Source organism: Rhinatrema bivittatum, chromosome 13, assembly GCF_901001135.1.
Source record: "Rhinatrema bivittatum chromosome 13, aRhiBiv1.1, whole genome shotgun sequence".
NCBI lineage: Eukaryota > Metazoa > Chordata > Amphibia > Gymnophiona > Rhinatrematidae > Rhinatrema > Rhinatrema bivittatum.
Window position 1 is genome coordinate 5,561,994 of NC_042627.1, and position 23,340 is coordinate 5,585,333.

General features: G+C 47.1%; 1 protein-coding gene across 3 annotated transcripts; it reads right to left on the reverse strand.

Moving 5' to 3' along the window:
- On the reverse strand, positions 1 to 23,036 carry LOC115075055 (apolipoprotein L3-like). Of its 3 annotated transcripts, XM_029575196.1 has the most exons (5): positions 22,829 to 23,036; positions 12,857 to 12,919; positions 9,971 to 10,066; positions 3,802 to 3,850; positions 1 to 2,604 (listed from the first exon to the last, which is right to left on the reverse strand). In XM_029575196.1, the coding sequence occupies exons 2-5, from the start codon at positions 12,866 to 12,868 to the stop codon at positions 1,808 to 1,810; spliced, it is 954 nt and encodes a 317-aa protein (XP_029431056.1). In that variant the 5' UTR covers positions 12,869 to 12,919; positions 22,829 to 23,036; the 3' UTR covers positions 1 to 1,807. The 3 variants fall into 3 exon arrangements, with proteins under 3 accessions (XP_029431056.1, XP_029431057.1, XP_029431058.1); XM_029575197.1 differs by lacking the exon at positions 12,857 to 12,919 and having other exon boundaries at positions 22,829 to 23,035; XM_029575198.1 differs by lacking the exons at positions 12,857 to 12,919; positions 22,829 to 23,036 and adding an exon at positions 12,693 to 12,830.
- Between the last annotated feature and the right edge of the window lie 304 nt (positions 23,037 to 23,340).

Consider the following 23,340-nt stretch of genomic DNA (forward strand, 5'->3'; position numbering starts at 1 on the left):
TGCATAATTAAACAGTCTTTAATAAGTTACTTTACTATGATTACAATAATCAAATATATGATTTCCAATCTAAGTTAATTGTGAATAAACAAAAATATAAGAAATCTTTAACCAGTTAATCAAATAATTGCATTATTCAAAATCCCAAGGAATAAAGAATTTAATCAGATTTAGAATTCAATGCACTGAAAATAGACCGTGTAAAACAAAATAAAGGTGCTCCTTGGAGCCTGATGGAATCAATGTAAAGGTCCCCAGTGATTCCTTCAGCTCATTACTGATCCTAACCTCATTCCTGTATCTCAGTACACGATGGGCAGTGTGAGGATTTCCTCAAGCGGATCCAGACCTTGGACTTTTGTTAACTATGGGTTCTGTTTCATTCCATATATAAAGGCCTCTATACTGTCAAATTCAGTAATGGGTGAATAATAATTCCCAGGATTAAATCTGCATGGGACAGACAGGAACATCCCGACAGCCAGATATCCTTCTTGCAGCAAAAGAAAAAATGCCACGAACTGAGTATCAGCAGATCCATGGCTCAAGAATTCTGCAAAACAGAGACCAGTGGATTTTGCCAGTTTTTAAGGGGTCCTAGGAATCAATCTTTGAATCATTTCCCAATGTCATTTAGGAAGACCCTCAAACATCTATTCACTAACCATCACTGGGGCCGATGCAAACCACTGCGCTCAGTTAACGAGCGTCCATTTTCCCAACCCGTGGCTGTGCACCGGTTAGGAACATGGACGCTCGTAAAACTGAGCATCCGTTTTCCTAACCCCCGGACAGCCGACCTCTGCTGGGCGCCCGCTGCGAAGGAGGTGCAAGGGTTGCGCAATCGACCCCTCGTTTAAATATCGCATCGCGCACCCAGAAGAGGCGCGTGGGTGCACGTTAGAAAAGCCGGCACTCAACACAGAGCGCCTCCTTTCAACGCACTTTTATTGCATCTGACTGATTTATTTGGTTACGCTTAAGCGTTAGGAATGAGTACAGAACTGTTCTAAGTTGCTCTGCCATTCTGTTTTGCCTCTTCTTGTAGGGGACAATCCTGCTTCCTCTCATCTGCCTTTACATTGTAATTCATGTTCATTAAAGCAATTGTGTTTGAAGCATAATTTATCTACAGAGATATTTCCTCAATGATAGATCTATAATGATTACTGTTTGCATGCAAACTCCTCCCGGTGCACTTTAGCACAATCCCTTTCATGCTATCAATGCAACATACCTAACAAAGTATGTCATACCTTTCACTGGGCGAACAGTCTAATACATCTCAACCAGCCATTAGTCAAATACATTTTTTTTTTTTTTAAATAATTTGAGTTTCAGCTGCATCTTGAGTCTGCACGTGGTACCTAATGTCCTGAGAAATGTTTGAGTCCAGGTAAGAGTTTGTAAGTTGGCCTCTGACCCTGAAGCAATCTCGCCGTAGAACTGAAATGCATGCTGGGAAACCAGAAATTGTTTTCTGAAAACATTTGACAGATCGCTGTTTTTCAAGGAGTTAACAGAAAAAAAACCCAACTTTTAGAGACTAGATCTTAGTGATAAAGCATTGTGGTAGTGCCATCACTCTACAAGCCGGTGCACATGATACCCCCAACAGTTGTACTCTTCCACTACAAGCAAGCAGGACTGCTGCACATGAGAATATTAAATTGGATACAACTGTAGTAAAAAGATAGAATTAGATTGGCATTTTACTTCAGTCTGGATTGGGAATATATTAAAATTTCCTTTATTGTTTGGCTCACGATGGCCTTTCTACATGACAAAGATTTGCTGTATAGTGCTCTTAAGGCTGACTCAGTGTCTCCTCAAACATGCTGCGGACTTCACAGAGCTCTTTAAAGCCTTCCTCCAGATCATCAGCTGCCTGTCGGATCTTGGCTGCAGATTCTGTTTTTGCCCCTTTGTGCAGATCTATTGCATCTTTGGTAATGTAGATGGCATCCATCACTAGGAAGATCCCTGCTAAAACACCTGTAGCTGCAGCTGCGATTTGGACGCCTCTGGCAGCACTTCCAGCCACTTTTGAGAGCTGCGCCAACCGCACGATCTCCACAGCACTGACAATTCCTCGCCCCACCCTGGGCATTGCCGATATCATGACTGGCTCAAGATCATGCAGTGTGAATTTGGAGAAATTCTCATCATTCCTTATCCGCTCCACTAACTGCTGAATACCCTTCAAGCACTTATCGATATCCTTCATGATCTTCTCGTACTGCTGTAACAGCTCCTCCACTTTCTTCCTGCCCACTTTGTCCTTCACCGTGTCGGAGATGGTGGCTGTGGCACTGGTGACTCCCCCAGCTGCTGCAACCCCAAGTCCCACTCCTGTTACAATCAGAGAGGTCCCGAAGGTGAATGGAGCCAATATGAGGCCAACGATGGTGGTTATACCTCCAGCTGCACTCACGGCGCTTCCGGTGATGCTGGCAACAGTTGCGCCATAATGGAAGCCATCCAGGTTATCGGCAATTTGACGGAGCTCAGCAATGCTCTTCTCAAAGGAATCAGAGTGCTGCTCCATGAGCTTGATAAAGTACCGCATACCGTCCCTCGTTTTATGGGCAGCTTCCACAATATCTATAGGTCAGGAAGGAGAACAAAAGGGTAAATGCAAGCATCTTCTCAAAAGGAGCCACGTGTATAGTATCCTACCTGAAGCACGTTACAGTGTTTATCATCTTCTGCTTTTCCTACAGACACAGAACTAATGTGTAAATCCAAACCCTGCTCATCTATCTTAAACACAGAATATGACGACATATAAAGATGGCAAAGCCCATCAACGCGCACATTATCATACCTACTGCAATACAGCCAGGGCCGGTGTAAGGGCATTCGGCACTCTAGATGAATCGTTAATCTTGCACCCTCCCCCCACACCACCACCTATTTTGGCAGCTTTGGCCCAGCATCCACTTCTCCCTCTCTGCCGTATCCTGCATTCTCTCTTCTGCCCCCTCCCCACAGTGCCCAGAATCCCTTTTCTCTAGTCCTCTATCCAGCATTTCTCTTCTCTTCCCTCCTAGCATCAACGTTTCTCTCCCTGCTCAGCAGCATCACGCCAATATCTGTGCTCCCTTTTTGCAATGCCAAGTATTCTCTTTCTCCACCCCCTACATGTTACTTTCCTGCGCGGGAATACGCGCAGCCGCAGAGACTAAAAAGCCAAACCTCTGCTTAATAAAGCTCCGCCTCCCGGACCTGATTGACAGATCCCATGACAGCATGGCTAATTCATCCTACTATCTACGGAAACACCGTTTACGGTAAGCAAACTTGCTTTTCAGCTTATAGTGATTTAAGTGTGTGTTTTTATTTGTATTATATAACGAGTTATTTTTTAGAGTAACTGTTTTTGAAAAATTTTATCTTGCCTAAGTTTTAAGAGTTGTTGAACTGGAAGAGCAGATGTGAAGGAAGGAGAGCAAGGCCATGAAAATAATAATAATGTAAGCCGGAGAGTATTTCATACATTGGATAAATATAACCGTGTCTGAAAGGCGGAATATTGTTCAAATAATATCTTGTGGTGGAAACCTCCGGATGACATTCTCAGGGGTGGTACATAAGCAGCTTGGGGTTATTTTGTTCACTTGTGTGTTTTTTCTTATGGGGATACTTTAAGGATGTTTTGGAGGCTAACGACTGTGGAACAGGAGTGCGTCCCACCCCACTGTCTGAGATCACAGACCCATAGGAGGCCCAGGCTGCTGATGTGACCCAACTGCAGAGTGCACCATCAGCTCCAAACCCCTGATACCAAGGGAAACTTACCAAACTCATCCGATTCATCCTCCGTGTATTCCCACTCTAGCAGTGCAACCTGCGGGCAGAGAAACGTTCAGTTAATAATCTGCACTGGCGGGCAAAGGGAATATTAACGTGCGGTTATTACAAGACGGAAAGTATATTCAGGTGTGTGTGTGTGTGTGTGTGAGTGTGTGTGTGTGTGTGTGTGTGTGTGTGTGTCTTCCTTTAGTCAGTTATTTTTATACCTTTATCCAGAGTGGATGCAGCCACGCACTCAATACCCCAGCAGAGAACAATAAGAACATAAGAAATTGCCATGCTGGGTCAGACCGAGGGTCCATCAAGCCCAGCATCCTGTTTCCAACAGAGGCCAAAACCAGGCCACAAGAAACTGGCAAGTACCCAAATATTAAAGAAATCTCAAGCTACTATTGCTTATTAATTGACTAGCCATTAAGCCCGTAACAACGGGCAACATTTAAAATAAATTTTTCAGTCCATTTCCTTCCCACACGCTCCCCCTCATTCTCCCCCCCCCCCTCTCACCTCCCCCCTCTAGTCTCCCTCCCCTCACTCTCACCTTCCCCCCTCCGCTCACCCTGTCCTTCCTCCCCCCTCACTCTCTCCTCCCCTCCGCTCACTCTCTCCTCCCCTCCGCTCACCCTCTCCTCCTCTCCCCCGCTCACCCTCTCCTCCCCCCTCCCTCTCCTCCCTCCCCTTCCTCTCTCCTCCCCTCCCCTCAGCTCCGCTCACTCTCTCCTCCCTCCCCTCACTCCCTCCCCCTCTTTCATATGCATATGAGTTCTAGCCCAGAGAACCAATTCTGTCACTGCTGTAAGCAGGCCCAGGTTGTAGGCGCTCTGGACATCCTGGGCTGTCTCGCTTTGGTTTGTAATCTGACAACCCCCTCTGGTGTTATGAATACTTTTCCTATCTTTGTGTCAACGTGCTCTCCCAGATAGCTGTAATGGGATTGCTTGGCTTAGGATATATTCAGACGTTAGGCCTCACTGGACTCTGCGTTCTCAGACCGACCTCACATCACGTGACTGTAACACAACAATGAGAACAGGGGAAGTAAACACCAGAGGTGCAGGCTCTGTGGTGAGGAAGTTAGAATCACAAGAGAATGCAAGTATGTTTTGGGAAATTGTATGTGGTGTCTCTGAAAACATGCAGACGAAAAGGGTAAAACTAAGAGGCAGGGGAGGGAGATGGCAGAGGGAGACAGAGAGAATCCCCTCCTAATAGCAAGTATTTGCACAACATAATTGTAACTATTGTAATTGCTGTTATCTGTATCTACTGCCTTGCTTTCTGGGTTGTAACTTAGCTTTGGTAATAAGACACTGCTTATCCTGGCATCTATAGCTATGCTGTCTCAAGGTGTGAGTGTGATGTGGAGGTTTTGGGTAGCTGCAGGATACTGGCTTTGTTTGTGTTCAGGGCAGAAAATCCTGCGGAGGGGTGCCCACAGGACTGCGCATTGCCCCTGTCAGGAAGGGAGTCTGCTCTTGTGTTTTACACCCACAGAGTGAACCTTTAGCAATAGCCCAGTAACTTAGGGATGACGTTGACTCTTGGGCAATGTTTACCACCAAGTCCAACTTTTCCAACACCTGAAGAGCTCTCAGGCCAATGCAGCAATCTGGACATTAAGATCAGGCTGCGCTGGATTGCAGTGCACAATTTCAATGGTCAGATTAAACATTTTTTTTAAACTCCTGATGCAGCAAGCTAATGATATGCTAATGCATCTGGAGTTTAAAAAAAACAAAAACTAGTGGGTAGCTTGTAAAATGTGTGTTCGGCACAGTCTGAACGCAGATTGTAACTCGAGAAAAGGAGGGGAGTCGTCCCCCACAGGCAGATTGGCTCTGAGTAAGTGGCAGCAGCCGCTGGCACGTGGCCAGATTAATACTGATTTATCCAGCTGTCTGGCAGCGGGAAGCCATTGCCAGATGAGTCAGCACTTATCCGGACATTTTAAAACCTATTTATTTGACTTTTTCTCCCCTTTTTTTAGGGGTTTTAAGTGCCGGCGCAGTAGTGCTGGAAACTTAACTCCAGCTCTGACCCAGGGGTTAAGTTTCCGGTGCTAAGAAAGCTGCGTTGGCCAAATGCAATCTTCTCTGCTTCAGGGAGTTCTGCTTATTGCCCTCATTCACATGGATTTCCACGTCGGGGCGCTAAACAGAAACCCCATTTGGGAACGTGCATTTTCTGCATCAGCAGTAAGTTTTGCACCCAGGAAATGTAGGTTCAGATGCAGGCAGAAAGGTGCGATCAGCTGAATGCGCCTTTCTGCGCTGGCCTGATGGCTCTCCTGCCATGATGTGACTTTGATAAGTCAGGCGTGCAGAGAGCGGTGCATCCGAATCTCTGAACACAAACGCTGCCACCACTACCACTACTCTGGTAAAAGTGCAGGGTGCTGCGGCTAGACCACATGCTAGGGCTCTGAACTGATAATGTTTTTCCTAAAACTGTGAACCAGAGAAAAATTTGCTGTTCCAGTCTGAAAAGTATATGTAGGTATGGCTTGGATAAATCCAACAAAGTCAGAAATTCTCCTTTTCTTTCTGCCAGGATTACTGACCTCGGAGTTTCCATCAGAAACCGAGACACTTAACGACTTGTTCGCTCTTTTCAGATTGAACACTGGGTAGAACGTACTTTCCTTCTTGGGGACCCCAAAATAAAAAAAGTTATCGCCTGTCCCCCTTTTTGTCTGGGGAACTAGAATCACTGCTTTGAGTTACAACAGACGGTCTATTGTTTCTTGCATGGCCGTATCCCAGTCATGAGAATCTGCGGCCATACCGGGCTATAACTTGTTAAGGAACGACAGAAAGGAGACAAAAGGGGTAGGAGAAGCACTTTTATGTCTAAAATAATATCCAAGCAGCCGTACTGCAAGGAAAGTGGGGTAGAGAAGAAGCATTAGGGGCCGTCCTAAAAAAGAGATGACTGTACATCCCTTTTCACTGGAGTGGTGTACAGGCCTCTGACTCAAACGGAAGAACTAGACAGAGATCTGATCAAGGACATTGTAAAGGTGGGAAAGAAGGGAGAAAGCGTTGATTGTTGGTGACTTTAATCTGCCGGACATGGACTGGAGGATCCCTTCTGCAGAATCTAATGGACGTAGAGCGATAGTGGATGGCCCTGCAAGGGGCTCTGTTCAAACAAATGGTAATGGAACCCACGAGGGAGGGAGTTTTACTTGACCAAGTGCTCACTAACGGGGATAATGTGTCTAATGTCTGGGTGGGTGCCCACCTCGGCACCAGTGATCATCAAAGAGTGTGGTCTGAGATTGCAAATAGGATCCGGAGAAGCGTCACAAAGACCCGAGTTTTGAACTTCAAAAAAACAGACTTTGTAGAAATGGGGAAATATCTGGAGGCAGAACTTGAAGACTGGGAGAAAATGGGTGAAGTGGAACAACAGTGGGCCAAACTGAAAGTAGGAATTACAAAGGCAATAAATCTGTATGTCAGAAAAGTAAACAAAAGTAAGAGAAGTAAGAATGCAAACTGTTTAACAAAGGAGGTGGCTGTTGTAATAAGCTTTTAAGAAATATAAAGAATAAAAAAGTGGAACACAGGGAGCATTATCTGGCAAAACTGAGGGAGATGAAAAAAGTAATCAAGAAAGCAAAACGTCAGGTAGAGGAAAGGATTGCCAAGGGGATAAAGCGAGGTGACAAAACATTTTTCAGATACATCAGAGAAAGGAGAAAGGTGCAGAGTGGTATAATGAAACTGAAAGGGGGATAAGGATCAATGGGTGGAGAGAGATGATGAACTAGCAGAAATATTAAACAAATACTTCAGTTTAGTGTTCACTAAGGAAGACCCTGGAGAAGGACTGTCGCTTGTTATCAAGACTCTAGAAGGGGTGGAGTAGATGAAAGTGGACAAAGCCATGGGGCCTGATGAGGTTCACCCCAGAATACTGAGGAAAGTCAGAGATGTGATGGCAGGTCCACTGCACGACCTGTTCAATAGATCCCTGGAAAAGGGTGCAGTGCCTAGTGACTGGAGAAGAGCAGTGGTGGTCCCACTTCACAAGAGAGGGAGCAGAGAAGAGGCTGGTAACTACAGGCCAGTTAGAATCATCTCGGTGGTGGGAAAATTAATGGAGACTCTCCTGAAAGAAAGGATAGGGAACTATCTACAAACCCATGGGTTGCTTGATCAGAAGCAGCATGGATTCACCAGGGGAAGTTCCTGTCAGACCAATCTAATTGATTTCTTTGATTGGGTGACTAGAGAACTGGATCAGGGAAGAGTGCTCGATGTAATTTACTTGGATTTTAGTAAAGCTTTTGATATGGTCCCACATAGAAGACTCATCAACAAAATGAGAAGCTTGGGAGTCAGCTCCAAGATGATGGCGTGGATTACAAACTGGTTGTCGGGTAGATGACAATGGGTGATGGTAAATGGAACCTACTCTGAAGAGAAAATTGTGTTGGAATGCCATAGGGATCGGTGTTGGGACCGGTTCTGTTCAATATCTTTGTGAGCGATATTGCAGAAGGGATAAAAGGTAAAGTTTTTCTATTTGTGGATGATACTAAGATCTGCAACAGAGTGGACATGCCGGAAAGGAGTGGAGACAATTGAGACTGGATTTAAGGAAGCTGGAAGAGTGGTCGAAGATATGGCAGCCGGGATTCAATGCCAAGAAGTGCAGAGTCATGCATCTGGGGTGTGGTAAGATGAAAGAACTGTATGTGTTGTGGGGGTGAAGGGCTGATGTGCACGGAGCAGGAGAGACACCTTGGGGTGATAGTGTCTAACGATCTGAAGTCAACGAAGCAGTGTGACACGACGATTGCCAAAGCCAGAAGAAAGTTGGGCTGCATATACAGAGGAATATCTAGTAAGAGAAAGGAAGTGATGATCCCCTTGTATAGGGCCTTGGTGAGGCCTCACCTGGAGTACTATGTTCAGTTCTGGAGACCGTATCTCAAAGGAGACTGAGACAGGATGGAGGTGGTCCAGAGAAGGGTGACAAAAATGGTGGGTGGTCTCTATCGAATGACTTATGAGGAGAGGTTGAAGAACCTAAATATGTACACCCTGGAGGAAAGGAGGAGCAGGGGTGATATGATACAGACTTTCTGATACTTGAAAGGTTTTAATGATCCAGGAAATATTTCTTCACTGAAGGGTAGTGGATGCCTAGAATGCCCTTCCGGAGGAAGTGGTGAAGACTAAAACTGTGAAGGATTTCAAAGGGGCATGGTATAAACCCTATGGACCCTAAAGACTAGAGAATGGGAATAAATAAAAAAGCTTGGGGGTGACCTGCAGTTGCTACCCTTAACAGAAACATGGGGGTAACCTGCACAGGGCGACAATTACTACCTTGGGAAGCTTGCTGGGCAGACTAGATGGACCATTTTGGTCTTTTTCTGCCGTCATTACTATTTTACTGTGCTTTTCTCTGTGACCTGCACGGGGAAGTCATAAAGGCTTCTATAATCAGTCTTGCCAGATCAAGCGTGTATCCTAGCCCGATTATCTCCAGGACCCATCAGTCCCTTGTTATGTGCAACCACTCTTTGTGGTACCATTTTAAATCGCCCCCCTACTGGTGGGAGGGAGAAGTGCACCATGGATCCAGAAGCACGGTCCTACTGGACCTTGAAATCTTCCCTCTTCTTCTGGTCCACAAAAGGGCTGCAACCTGTAAGCCATCTCACTTTTTGAGAAGTATATGGTCTCCCCAGCTTATACTGCTTGGAGTTACTTGAGAGGTTTGCCTCTGAACCTGTCAGGAAATCTCTGGGGCTTAGATTCCTCCAGCTCTTTCACAAGCTTCTCTGGCTTTTCTGTGAACAGCAGCCACCCTTTAAAGGGAAATCTACTCAGCCTAGCTTTGGATGCTGGGTCCACCATCCAATTTCTGAGCCTGAAGGAGCATCATCTAGCCATAGCTCCTTTTACGAGCTGCTTGGCTGATATCCTTATCAAATGATATAGGGTGTCCACCAGAAAGCCGCCCCCGATTCTAAGCGAGTTACCTCTCCTCTATGCACCTGCAAGTCTTCATTTTCTGATTCTGGCTAGGTCTGCTGAATCCAGAGAGTCATGGTGCAGGCCACATTGCCCTCACATTTGGCTGCCTGCAGAGATAAGCTAGCTAGTTCAAAATCTCTCTCTAACAATGCTTCTACCTTTTGGTCCTGGATGTCCTGTGGTGTTAACTCCTCTTCCAGTGGGATGCTTGTCTTGCGCGCAACTTCCTCTACTGGTACATCCATCTTGGTATCCTAAAGAGAGAAAGAGAATTTGCATTCAGGTAACAATCAAAAAGGACTGAACTTCACAATCTGGGTAAACAAATAAGAGTGGGGGTAGCTTGTTTATTACGGCGGTTACTACCTTAAACCGATTAAGCCTAATACATCACTACACCATATACAGCGTTGCTCTCTGCTTCAACGTTAGGGGGAAAAAAGGATTTACATTCAGACAACAGCCAACAAAGCATCGATCTGTGCAGTCTGGGCAAACAAGCATCGGGGTAACTTGCTGGATGCGGCAACTACTACCCTTAACGATAAGCCTTATGCTCACCATTGATGCAACTCCAACATTGCTCTCTGCATCAATGAAAGGGGATGGCAGGAAATTTGAATCAAACAGTTACCAACAAGGTTGGTGAAACAGATAAGTATGGAAAATAAGTGTGGGAGCTTGCTGGGCAGACTGGATGGGCCGATTGGTCTTTTCCTGCCGTCATTCTCTATGTTTCTCTGAGCCAGCCTCTTGCTATATTGGGTACAGTGTATTCGATGCCTTTTGCATTCTCAGGATGGCATCCAGAAATTCCCACGCAGCCATGATCATCTCCTGAATGGACTTTTTAATTCCTGCTAGGATTGGGTCAGGTCTGAGCCCTGATTCCTTCACCTGGTCCTTAGGTAGTAGGCGTGTGACGCTCTGTCAGTGAGAGGCGTCAGCTCCTCCTTCCTGAATAGTCCGAGACTCACTTCCCCCCCCCCCCCCCGAACGAGGTTAGTTCTCCTTCCTCTGGGTCTTCCCGGTGCTCCCTCTGGGTACTAAGGGACCCCCATTGACCTCGCAGGTGGAAATTCTTGCTTCCAGTCTTACCTCGGCCTTTTGGTGAATGATTCTGTAGGGCTTGGGGGCCAAGTGGGTAAGAACTTGCCTTTGACCCCCAAATTACCAGGCACCCCCATTTCTGAACACCCTTTCATATCCCAATAAGCTTTGTGTATTTTTTGGACAAATTCCAGAGTAAATATTGGGGTTCATGCCTTTTCTGAGGAGACGTTTGCTCTGAGAAATGTCGGCCCCTAGAACCCCCCGATAATTTCCCCCAGCAGCTGCACCTGACCTGAAGGGGTCTCCGCTGCCCAGGGTCTCCTCTCATGCCATCCCAGCCCTTTTTGTCGGCCGCTTTCCCCTTAACCTTTCCCTAAGGATGCAAGGCCGTTGCCACCTCTGGGTGCCTGCTCCATGGCTGGGATGCAAGGCCGTTGCCACCTCTGGGTGCCTGCTCCATGGCTGGGATGCAAGGCCGTTGCCACCTCTGGGTGCCTGCTCCATGGCTGGGATGCAAGGCCGTTGCCACCTCTGGGTGCCTGCTCCATGGCTGGGATGCAAGGCCGTTGCCACCTCTGGGTGCCTGCTCCATGGCTGGGATGCAAGGCCGTTGCCACCTCTGGGTGCCTGCTCCATGGCTGGGATGCAAGGCCGTTGCCACCTCTGGGTGCCTGCTCCATGGCTGGGATGCAAGGCCGTTGCCACCTCTGGGTGCCTGCTCCATGGCTGGGATGCAAGGCCGTTGCCACCTCTGGGTGCCTGCTCCATGGCTGGGATGCAAGGCCGTTGCCACCTCTGGGTGCCTGCTCCATGGCCGGTAACTCCTCCTGTCTTGCTAAACAAAAAGGAGTCTACTGTGCTGTCCTGTCAGCGGGCCCTGCACCACATGCACTTCCTTCCCTGTTCTATCATCCTCGTGCCAGACAAGGCAGCGGGGGGGGGGGGGGCGAGGACAGCCGGAATCAGACAAAGTCATCATGGCGGCCCGCTGCTCGCCACAGTTCAGAGGGCGCTCTCCCTGCTTTTCCTTTTCTGAAACTTTATGCCCCTGCAGCTGAAGACAGACGCTGGAGGCTCCGTTTATCGCTGCATCGTACGTGCATGCGATGAAATGAGAAGGCCGGGTTCAAGGGATCCAACGTTCCACACAGGGGAGGAGGAAGAGCCGGGCTGCCTGTCTTCCAGTCCTTACACTTGGTCTGGGCTGGCTCACTCTTGGGAATCAGCCGAGCTAGGTTGGGGCCCTGAAAGCTGTTCCCTACGTCTTCTGACCACACCGGACACCCGCCGAGTGCTGCATGAAGAGAACTACTGAAGGCTTCTACTACTGCAGCAGGCTACACAGAGGAGAGTCAGCACAGAGACTGCTTCTCTGCCTCCCCCTGCTGGGAGGAGGAACATGCCCCAAGGGTCTGAGCTAGTCTAGCTGGCCGACAAGGAAGCTTAATTTACAGCAGCAACCAATTATAAATGCCCATCTCGCATCTGTCTGTGCCATTCCTCTGCCACAGCTGTGCGAAGTCCTGGACAGCTCAGTGCACTGTGTGAGTAAAGACCAACGTTTACTAAAACAAAAAAACCCCAAAACGGACAAAGCGTTCTTTTATCTTGTTGGAAAAGCTTTGAGAGAGGGTTGTAACTATGCAGTGAACCACTGCAGTCGTTCTATTATGCCTAATACAGAGGAGCTCTGGACATGTTGAAAGGCAACAAGGTGTCCCAGAGGAGTTTGGTATTATCTGTGCAACGTATTCAGAGCTAGGCAGAGATTTCCTGAACCCCAAAATATTACACACACAGACAAATGCTTAAGGAGATACCACATACCGGTGCAGGCGGATAGGGAGTAGAGCCAGGGGTTAGGAGGCAAGGCTGGCAAATTTGCGCACTTGCCTAGGGCAGCAAAAACGCTTGTGCCAGCCTTGGGCATCAGCACCGCTGCTCTCTGGTAAAGACGGCCCCAGCAATGTTTCCAAAATGAACTGCAATACCTGATTCCCCATGGCTTGGCTTCTTGCAAACCTCCTCGTTCCCTGTAAACGCAGGCACTGAAACTGAAAGTCACAGCGAGATCAGTTATCGGTCAGAGAAACGATGACATGAAACTGTAAGCAAACAGCAGAGGGACTGTGTAAGAGGTTGTGCAATGTGCTTATCTGTACTTCTCCTGAGCTCTTAGGGCTTTCTGCCACCCCTCTCAAAGCTCTGCCACCCCTCTCAAAGCTCTGCCACCCCTCTCAAAGCTCTGCCACCCCTCTCAAAGCTCTGCCACCCCTCTCAAAGCTCTGCCACCACAGCGCGCCTGCTGTGACTCGTATGCTACAAGGCAAGCCACATGCATCACTCAGAACAGCAACAGCGACCACTGGGAAGAAGGTAAAATCTGACGTAGCGATGTGGTTTAAGGGGGGCTGCTCCTGGGGTTTGGGCCAGAGCACCTCCTGTGCTCTGGCCCAAACCCCAGGAGCAGCCCCCCTTAAACCACATTGCTTCTTTGGCAGGGACCCCACAGTGGTCCCTGCCAAAGAAGGTCCCACAGTGGTCCTTCTTAAAAGCAGGGACCACAGTGGTGGTCCCTGCTTTTAAGAAGGACCATCTGGGAGGAGGCACCACTCCCTCTCTCAGACTGGGGAGGGTTTTGTCTAGAACAAAGGAGGAGGGATAAAGCTGGAAAATACCAAGAGGCGATTACTGGCGCAGCCAGGATCCACCATTTCTAAGATATTCCAGGTAGATGTTTGGGAAGGGGTTTCCAAGCCCAGCGGTTTCTTCCAGCTTCTTCCTATTGCACCTTCACAACTATCTGAAGACTATTTCCCCCCTCCTACCTAGTCCAGCCTTTGCAATGCTAGTCCTTGGCCGGAGCTCGTGCATGAAGGCTCCGTCTGGAACGCCGACATCATGGATCCTAAATTCAGCCACTAGATGTCACCATTACGCGATGACTGGGACGTCCTCCCCCTCACCAGAGGTCGGGTGTGCTGACTGCCTGGCATCCCCTGCCCCGGCCATGGAAGGCCTCACCCAGGAATCAATCCAGGTCTACTGCAAGGAAGGGACCTAGCACCTGCCGCCAATGAGTCGCTTAAATACCTCCAATGATGGAGATTCTACTACCCTCCTGGGATACGAGCTCCAGTGCTAGACTCCTCTCACAGCTACAACCTGCTTCCAGGGCCAGGCTTTTAAACTAAAAGTGTTAACATAATAAATAGTTTGGCACATTCTGATTTTCAAACAGTAGTGCAGGCTTTCCTGTTACCACCTCCTGATTCCTGTAATTCCCTTTACGTGGCACTTATTTTAGGGGATCACCATGCTCCGGCATTTGCATCAGTTGCCAATAACACAACGAATGCAATTTAAAATTCTGATTTGAGTTTAGAAATCTACTGGTCACAATGCTGTGATTTATTTACGAGGTAAGCTCCCTTGTTGTACCATCGGTTAAACCGGCCCGTTTACACGAGACCCATCACAGAATCTTTTCACTGACAGGTCCGATCCTTTGCAATGTTTTGCAGATGGAGTTTTCCATCCAGCTTGGATTTTGTTTTGTTACAGTTGAAAGCATATCAGGAGGCCTTGGGTCACATCTGAGAGCAGGGGCTTCTCAAACCTGTCCTGGGGACCGCACAGCCAGTCGGGCTGTCAGGACATCCACAATGAATATGCATGAGATAAATTTGCATACCATGGAGTCTCAATGGTCTGTTATGGGCAGAACCGAAGTATTTTAAATAAAATAAGTGTCTCACCTAATCTCCCCTTCCTCTAATTTAAACTCATTACTTCTTGTCCCTTCTCCACTGGAGACAAAGAATATCTGATCCTGGTTCTCTTTTATTTATTCATTCAGATTCCAGTAATTAAATCCAAGGAGCACCTGAACCGGTTCCCTTGATAATGATTTGCTGTTTCTGCTCAAGTTCCTTCAAGGTGTTCTTGCAGTAATGGAAGACACCAGGGGACACCGATCCCCGGGCTGAAAACACCTGTGAGCAGCTGTTGTGTTCCTCCCAGCTCAGATCTGCTCAGGTGAAGGATTCGTCCTTTTCATTTATCACACACAGAGAAAGGAATATGAAGCTCAGAAAGTGTTTTTTCCCCTCCATACTAAGTAAAAGGAAAGATGATTTTAAACTGAGGAAATTTGTGCTGAAACACAGGGAGCAACCAGCCTTGACGCGGAGGGTGAATAGCCAGCCTGATAGGCGTTCGTTTATCTCAGCACCAGAGTCCTTGGCTTGCTGCAGAGAAGGTGCAATCCTCCGAAAGTAAGAAAAATGAAGTTAGTGGCACTGACAGTGAATAAAACAAAAACCTAGAAGAGATGGCAGAAAAGGACCCAATGGCCCATCCAGTCTGCCCAGCAAGTTCCCACAGCCATCAGCCTCCCACAGCCATCAGATACTCAGACTGCCAAGGTCAGGGCTCCCGTTGGTCTCCACTTTTGAGTCCAATTTCCTTTCACCCCCTGCTGTTGAAGCAGACAGCAATGTTGGAGTTGCATTAAATTGGAGTAGGATTAAATGATCAGTTTTCTCAGTGGAAAAGGGTAAACAGTGGAGTGCCTCAGGGATCTGTACTTGGACCGGTGCTTTTCAATATATTTATAAATGATCTGGAAAGGAATATGACGAGTGAGGTTATCAAATTTGCAGATGATACAAAATTGTTCAGAGTAGTTAAATCACAAGCAGATTGTGATACATTACAGGAGGACCTTGCGAGACTGGAAGATTGGGCATCCAAGTGGCAGATGAAATTTAATGTGGACAAGTGCAAGGTGTTGCATATAGGGAAAAATAACCGTTGCTGTAGTTACACGATGTTAGGTTCCATAATACGAGCTACCACCCAGGAAAAAGATCTAGGCGTCATAGTGGATAACACATTGAAATCGTCGGCTCAGTGTGCTGCGGCAGTCAAAAAAGCAAATAGAATGTTGGGAATTATTAGAAAGGGAATGGTGAATAAAACGGAAAATGTCATAATGCCTCTGTATCACTCCATGGTGAGACCGCACCTTGAATACTGTGTACAATTCTGGTCGCCGCATCTCAAAAAAGATATAATTGCGATGGAGAAGGTACAGAGAAGGGCAACCAAAATGATAAGGGGAATGGAACAGCTCCCCTATGAGGAAAGACTAAAGAGGTTAGGACTTTTCAGCTTGGAGAAGAGACGGCTGAGGGGGGATATGATAGAGGTCTTTAAGATCATGAGAGGTCTTGAATGAGTAGATGTGACTCGGTTATTTACACTTTTGAATAATAGAAGGACTAGGGGTCACTCCATGAAGTTAGCAAGTAGCACATTTAAGACTAATCGGAGAAAGTTCTTTTTCACTCAACGCACAATAAAGCTCTGGAATTTGTTGCCAGAGGATGTGGTTAGTGCAGTTAGTGTAGCTGGGTTCAAAAAAGGTTTGGATAAGTTCTTGGAGGAGAAGTCCATTAACGGCTATTAATCAATTTTACTTAGGGAATAGCCACTGCTATTAATTACATCAGTGGCATGGGTTCTTCTTAGTTTTTGGGTACTTGCCAGGTTCTTGTGGCCTGGTTTTGGCCTCTGTTGGAAACAGGATGCTGGGCTTGATGGACCCTTGGTCTGACCCAGCATGGCAGGTTCTTATGTATCAGAAGTGTAGTATCAGGCTTTTTGGTTAAGGGCAGTAACCGCCGCATCAAGCAAGGTACCCCCCTGCTTGTTTGTTTTCGAAGACTGTACAAGTTCAGTGTCCTTGTTGGTTGTCTGAATCCATTTCCACTTTTCCCCCTGCTGCTGGATGGGACAAGCTACGGCAAGTAGAAGGGCAGTGGGCACTTAAACCTTTTCGTAGGAAAATAAAGGTGAGAGGAAAACGAGACAGCTATGGTTTTCTAAAGAAGCTGCTGAAAGGGACTGCAGAAAGACAGGCAATAATCTCTAGAAAAATGAAGAGAAGGGCGATCAAAATGGTGGTGGTGGGGGGGGGGTCTCCATCAAATGACCTATGAGGAGAGGCTGAAGGACCTGAATATGTGCCCCCTGGAGGAGAGGAGATAGGATACAGAGCTTCAGATACCTGAAAGGTTTTAGTGATGCACAATCGACAAATCTTTTCCATTGGAAAGAAATCGGTAGGACTAGGGGTCATGAAATGAAACTCCAGGGAGGACGACTCAGAACCAACGTCAGGAAATATTTCTTCACGGAGAGGGTGGTGGATGCCTGGAATGCCCTTCTGGAGGAGGTGGTGAAGACAAAAACGGTGAAAGATTTCAAAGGGGCATGGGATAAACACTGTGGATCTCTTAAGGTTAGAGGATGGGAATGAGGAAAAGAGCGCATGGGGGTAACTTGCTGGTGAGGTGGTTACTACCCTTAACCAATAAACCTTCATGCTGTTGATGCAACTCTGTCATTGCGTTCTGCTTCAACGGCAGGGGGATATGGATTCAGACAACAACCAACAAGAACCCTGACTTTTACATTCTGGGGGAATAAAATATGCCTGGGGGTAACGTCTTGATGCAGCTGTTACTGCCCTTAACCAATAAGCCTGACACTTTTGATGCAGCTCCAACACTGCTGTCTGCTTCAGCAGCACGAGATAACGGGGAATTGGACTCAGACAGCAATAAACAAGGGCCCTGACTTTTCCAGTCTGGGAAACTGAAAAGTATGGGGGGGGGGGGGGGTGACCTGTTCGCACGGCAGATGCTACCATAAGCTTGTGGGGCAGGCTGGATGGACCGTTTAGTCCTTTTCGGCCGTCATTTCTATGTTCAGAAGCTGGGAAAGCAGTCAAGAGAGCAAAGATTCAAATGGAAGAAAAAAAAAGACCAGGCTATTTTGTTTTTTTAAATATGTTAGTTCTAGGAGAAAGTACAAAAATGGCATTGTGAGACTCTGAGGTGACGGCGAAGAATATGCAGAGGTAGATGAGGAAAAAGCAGAATTGCTTAACAAATTTTTCTATTCAGTGTTCACAGAGGAAAGCTCAAAAGTAGGACCACAGACAAAGGACACAAATAAGATTGGAAGAGAGGTAAACAAACAATTTTCAGAAAAACGTGTTTGTGAGAAGCTAGCTAAACTCAAATTCCTAACGCAATGGGGCCAGATGGGATAAAGCCAAGGGTTTTAAAGAAGCTCTCAGTTCTGGAAGCTTCCTCCTTCAGAATCGGGAGTAGTTCCGGAGGACTGGAGACGGGCGGACGTGGCTCCTCTTCACAGAAGTGGAAGTAAGGAGGAGGCTGGGAACTACAGGTTAGCCTGGCATCCGTGAAGAGTAAATTTATGGATGATTCTGGAATCCAACAGATTACAAGATCCGAGGCAGCGCGGTTTTACTAGAGGTTGGACTTGTCAGACAAATCTGATCAGTTTCTTTGACTGGGTGACCAGAGAATTGGAACAGGAGAGGACGTTAAGATGTGGAGCACTGAATTTCAGTAAAGGCCTTTGCCACGGTTGCACACAGGGGACTTATGAATAAATTGAGCGCCCTTGGCATGGACCCTAAAGTGACTGACTGGGTTATGAACTGGTTGTGTGGGATGCGACAAAGGGTAGTGGTAAATGGAGTTCATTCGAAGGAAAGGGGCGTGGCTAACGGTGTGCTGCAGGGGTCAGGCCTTGGACTGGTGCTTTTCAACATTTTCATAAATGATATAGTGGAAGGACTATCGGGAAAGGTTTGTCTGTTGTAGACGATACCAAAATATGCAACCCTGAAGACAGGCAGGAAGGTGTGGAAAACAAGAGGAAGGATTTAGAAAAGCTTGAGGAGTCTGGCAGCTAAGATTAATGCTAAAGCAGGCAGAGTCATGCATCTGAGCTGCAGTAAGCCAAGGGAGCAGGCTAGGGGGTCAAATTCTTCTATGCACAGAGCAAGCGAGGGATCTGGGGCTGACTGTATCCAATGAGGTGGATAAGGTGACAGCAAAAGCCAAACAGATGTGTGGGTGCAGAGAGAAGAATGGTCATTAGAAGAAAGAAAGTGATATTGCCTGTGTATAAGTCCCGGGTGAGACCTCACTTGGAATAGTGGGTACAGTCCTGGAGACCCCACCTTCGATAGGATATAAACAGGATAGAGTCGGCCCAGAGGGAGGCTACTGAAATGTCAGTGGTCTTTGTTCTAAAGCATATGGGGACAGAAAGCTCTAAATATATAGAGGAACGGTGGGATAGGGGAGATATGATAGACAAATACCTCAGGTGGGTCTCAACAGAAAGGAGAATCTGGGGTCATGACATGAGGGTGAAAGGTGATAGACTGAGAAGTAATCTAAGGAATTATTTCTTTGCAGAAAGGGTGGGGAATGCACTGAGCAGCCTCCCGGTGGAGCTCGTGAAGACAAGGCCAGTTTCTGAATCCAAGAAAGCACGGGACAAACACAGGGGATTTGAAGGAATGGGAGGATTGGAGAGAGGAGCAGTTGTGTGAATAAGCAGACAGGATAGGTGTACGGTCTTGTTTATATACAAATCAAAATGCATTAAAGTAAGATTTGCTTCATTGATCTAAAGGCAGCAGAATGTGAAAAATGGACAAGGGGGTGAAGGCTTTAACAGGGCACTGTAACTGCTTTCAGTTTTGGTTTCCATATCACAGATCAGCAAGACGTTCCTCTCAGAACAAAGGCGTCTACCTTCCAGGAAGCCAAGCATCAACCCCCGCCCCCCAGATGTTCCTGTCAGAAATTTGGGGGGTTTTTGGATGCAGCTTCCTTTGTTCTGAGAGGAACGCCTTGCTGATCTGTGATATGGAAACCAAAACTGAAAGCAGTTACAGTGCCTTGTTAAAGCCTTCACCCCCTTGTACATTTTTCACATTCTGCTGTCTTTAGATCAATGAAGCAAATCTTACTTTAATGCATTTTGATTCCTACATAAACATGATGCGAGAACAAGACCGTGCACCTATCCTGTCTGCTTATTCTCTACAATTCTTTCTCGTGTCCCTCCCTGCTAGGACACCAGATACAAAATGTATAAGCAGGGGGAGAGAGATACAGACCCCACCCCTCCCGCCTGCTGTCGTTTACTAAACAGCAGCATAGAAATGGAATAACAAACAATACCAGGGCTTCCCAACCTTTCACGCCCAAGCCACAAGTACATTAACAAAAGTGTTGTAGGGCACACCAGCCCTCATGGGACACACAATGTGGACAAGATCAAAATCAGAACATGGGAAGCACCGAATGCCCCACCAATCTCTCTTCCAAATTTTAAAACAAAGAGAGGGAGGGGGCAGGGACGCATCTGAACTTGCCACAATGGACCAGCGCCGTCGGCTGGCTCGGTTTGTTACCTGCCAGATCCTCTCCACTCTACTGCTCCCAACACCCAGGCAGGCCGATGCCTGGGACAAGATGCGTGCAGCCAAGCACACGGTTTCACGTTGAGCACGCATTAGGCGAGTGTAATAATAACTGCCGCCAATGCAGCACGGAGGTTAACGCACCTAAAATGCATGCAGATTCCATGCAAGTGAAGACATCATTAGCTATTACTTTCTGATGCAGGGAAGTGAGCTCACAATGCTCAATGCACATTTTTTTAATACAGGGATTTTAACTCCAGCTCTGGAGGTGGGGTACAGGTTACTTACAATCTAGCAGCTAGCGTTGATGAAGGCGTCTTTGGCATTTTGCAGTGTATATTTCGACCACGGACAATACTTCTTGGATTGCCAGAGACAGATGTGGTGTGAAGGTATCATTTGAGCTGAAGGGCAATTTTGCTCCTTTATGAGGACTTTCGTAATGACATAGATCCCTTTCATGGCTCGCGGCCATGCTATACCTGGTTTGGCGAAACTGCTCGGTATTTTACATTTTTTTACCACTGGAAGTTTCCAAAATATAGTTGGCTTAGCGGGCAGGATGGGCCAGTCCTCTTTGTCAAGACACTTCAGTCAAGTACTACAGGCAATGATGAACTGCACAAAGGATTATATCAAGTATCTGGGGCAGCAAAGCACCACTGCATGAGATAAGGCCTAGGTCTTACGACATCACTGGGTTGGGATGCCAAATGTGATTGGTGCTAAAGATTGCAGCCATATTGCTCTCAACCCTCTGTCAGAGCAGGAGATGGTGTTTTGCAACAGAAAGCGCTTCTACACAACGTCAGGTCGTGAGGGATGCATCTCTTACACAAGCCTTTATATAGCCTGCAGGCTTCCAGCACCAGGTGGGGGTGAAAGCATGGTTTTTAAACCCTTTTTTATCCCGCTCCGATTACATCATCATCAGAATACTGCAACGGCCGCACAGGGGATGTGGCTGCACGTGCGTTAGGAAAACGCGTGCTCTATAATCAAGCACACATTTTCTGGTTGCGCTTTACTGCATGAGTCTGAGAATGAGTCACACTCAATGCTCAGTGCATGCTCTCCCCATCTCACTCAGCCTAGGGTTAAGACAGAGGCTGGACGAGTCAAACAAGGAGTCTCAGGCAGGGAAGATGAGGAGGTGCTGTATGCAGCGGGTGCCCCTGCAGGCAGCCCATTAATTACCACACTGCAGGGCTCATGGGGTAGCTAGGAACACGATTACCCATGTTCTCAGAAAGGAGCTCCTACATGTTTTAAGAACCACCACCGTTGTGGCTTGTGGCTGTGAGGCTCTGAGCAGAGCCCAGGTGCTGACCTGGATTGCATCAGGCAGTGGTGACACTTCTGTGGCACAGCTGATCAGGAATGAAGGCACACCGGTTGGGAAACACTGAACTACACACACACACACACAGCAATCTGTAATCCTTTTCCTTCAGAAAGTAGGCAATAATAAAAGGTCCAATCGGGTCACCCAGAAAGCAAAGCAAGAGAGATATGGTACTGAAAGAATAAAGTGACAGGGACTCTTTTAGGAACGCTTCAGATGTAAACTTTACACTCAAATTAAGAAGTGCATACATTTTTATCTAATGTAAACTTTATGTAAAAAGTGTGCCCAAAATCCCCATACAAGCGTCTTGGTGATACAGTCAATTTAAAAAAATAACATTCTTCCCAGAACAGAGAAAACTAAACAATCTGAATCCATACGGTGGAACATCACCCTGTTTGCCCCACAAGCAAAATCAGCCCTTAGAAAGAGGGCCCTCTCTACAGCAGGACCCCATCAATGGAACGCACTGCCACCAGACCTCAGGCAAGAGCAGTGTCCATCTACCTTCAAAAAAAGACTTAAAACATGGCTATTCAGCCTCGCCTTCCCGGACTCCTAATGCTATTCTTCCCATACTCCAGATTCCAGCCTTTATAGTCTCTTAGTTCTGGCAACCTCCGACTGTTTATTCCCCCTCTCTTTCCACCTTAATTGGCTCTCACTTTGTTTCCCACCCACCTTTCCAAAACTTTCCACCGATACATATTTACCAGAAGTTAATTGATAGGATAGGATATGTTCTGCTTACTATATATTAAGTTAAAATTCTTTGCATATTTTGATGCCTTCTTTGTTATGTTGCTCTTTGTTATATGTTATATGTTATTTGTTATATGTTATTTGTTATATGTAACACTCCTAAGCAAATTTTGTTGTTATCATGTAAACCGGTGTGATCTGTATTCGTACAGGAACTTCGGTATAGAAAAAAAATTTAAAAATAAATAAATAACTAAATAAGTGCAACTTTGCTTACAGTTCCAGCTTTTCTTTGAAGACTTAGGCTACTTTACAATTGATCAATACTTCTGGTTTCTCTGAGCGCTCCCTGAAATCGCTGCTATTCTTTCATTGCCCTCCCTCCACCACAGTCTTACAGGCATCCCCCACCCTCCCAGTAACTTCCCATTTCCTGGTTATTTTCTTGCCCTGAGCCGGATCCCAAGACCTGCCCCCCCCCTCCCCCGTGCTTGCAGCCTGTGCACGGATCTCAGCTCCTCCAGCATTTCCTGATCGGGAGCCTGAGGAAAGCCACAGGGTCCGTGAATCATTAGGTTTCCCAGTTACCTTGGCTGGAGCGGAGCCCTCCCTGCTCCTTCCCCCTCTCGGCGCGAGGCTGCCCGGGACTCGCCGTGGGCGGGGCCTCCTCTGACTCACGGAGCCAGGGAAGTCCGAGAGGGCTCAGCCGTGAAAAGCAAACGCTGCCTTTCCAGCTTTCTCGCGGGAGCAGGAGGGCTTGGTTGTTGTTGTTGTTGTTGTTTGTCTTTCTTTGGGCCTGCGGCTGCCACGTTCTGTGTCATAAGGGACGGACGGATTCCGGGCTGGCTTTCCGCCACGTTTTAATTTTAGCAGGAGGTTAGCTCATCGGGTCGCCAGTGTGCCGGGGGCAGGGCGTGAACCTCCCCATCATGGTCAACAGCGTTCAGTCTCAGCCCAAAAAGGCCGAGAAAGCTGAAAACCCTTTTTCATTTTACACTTCACCTTAGCTGAAAGCCTGGTTTTCTGCTACTGTGTCTATGAATTTTTAAGCCAGTTTTAGAGAAGTTGAAACTAGAAGCCTTAGGGCAGTGGTTCTCAAC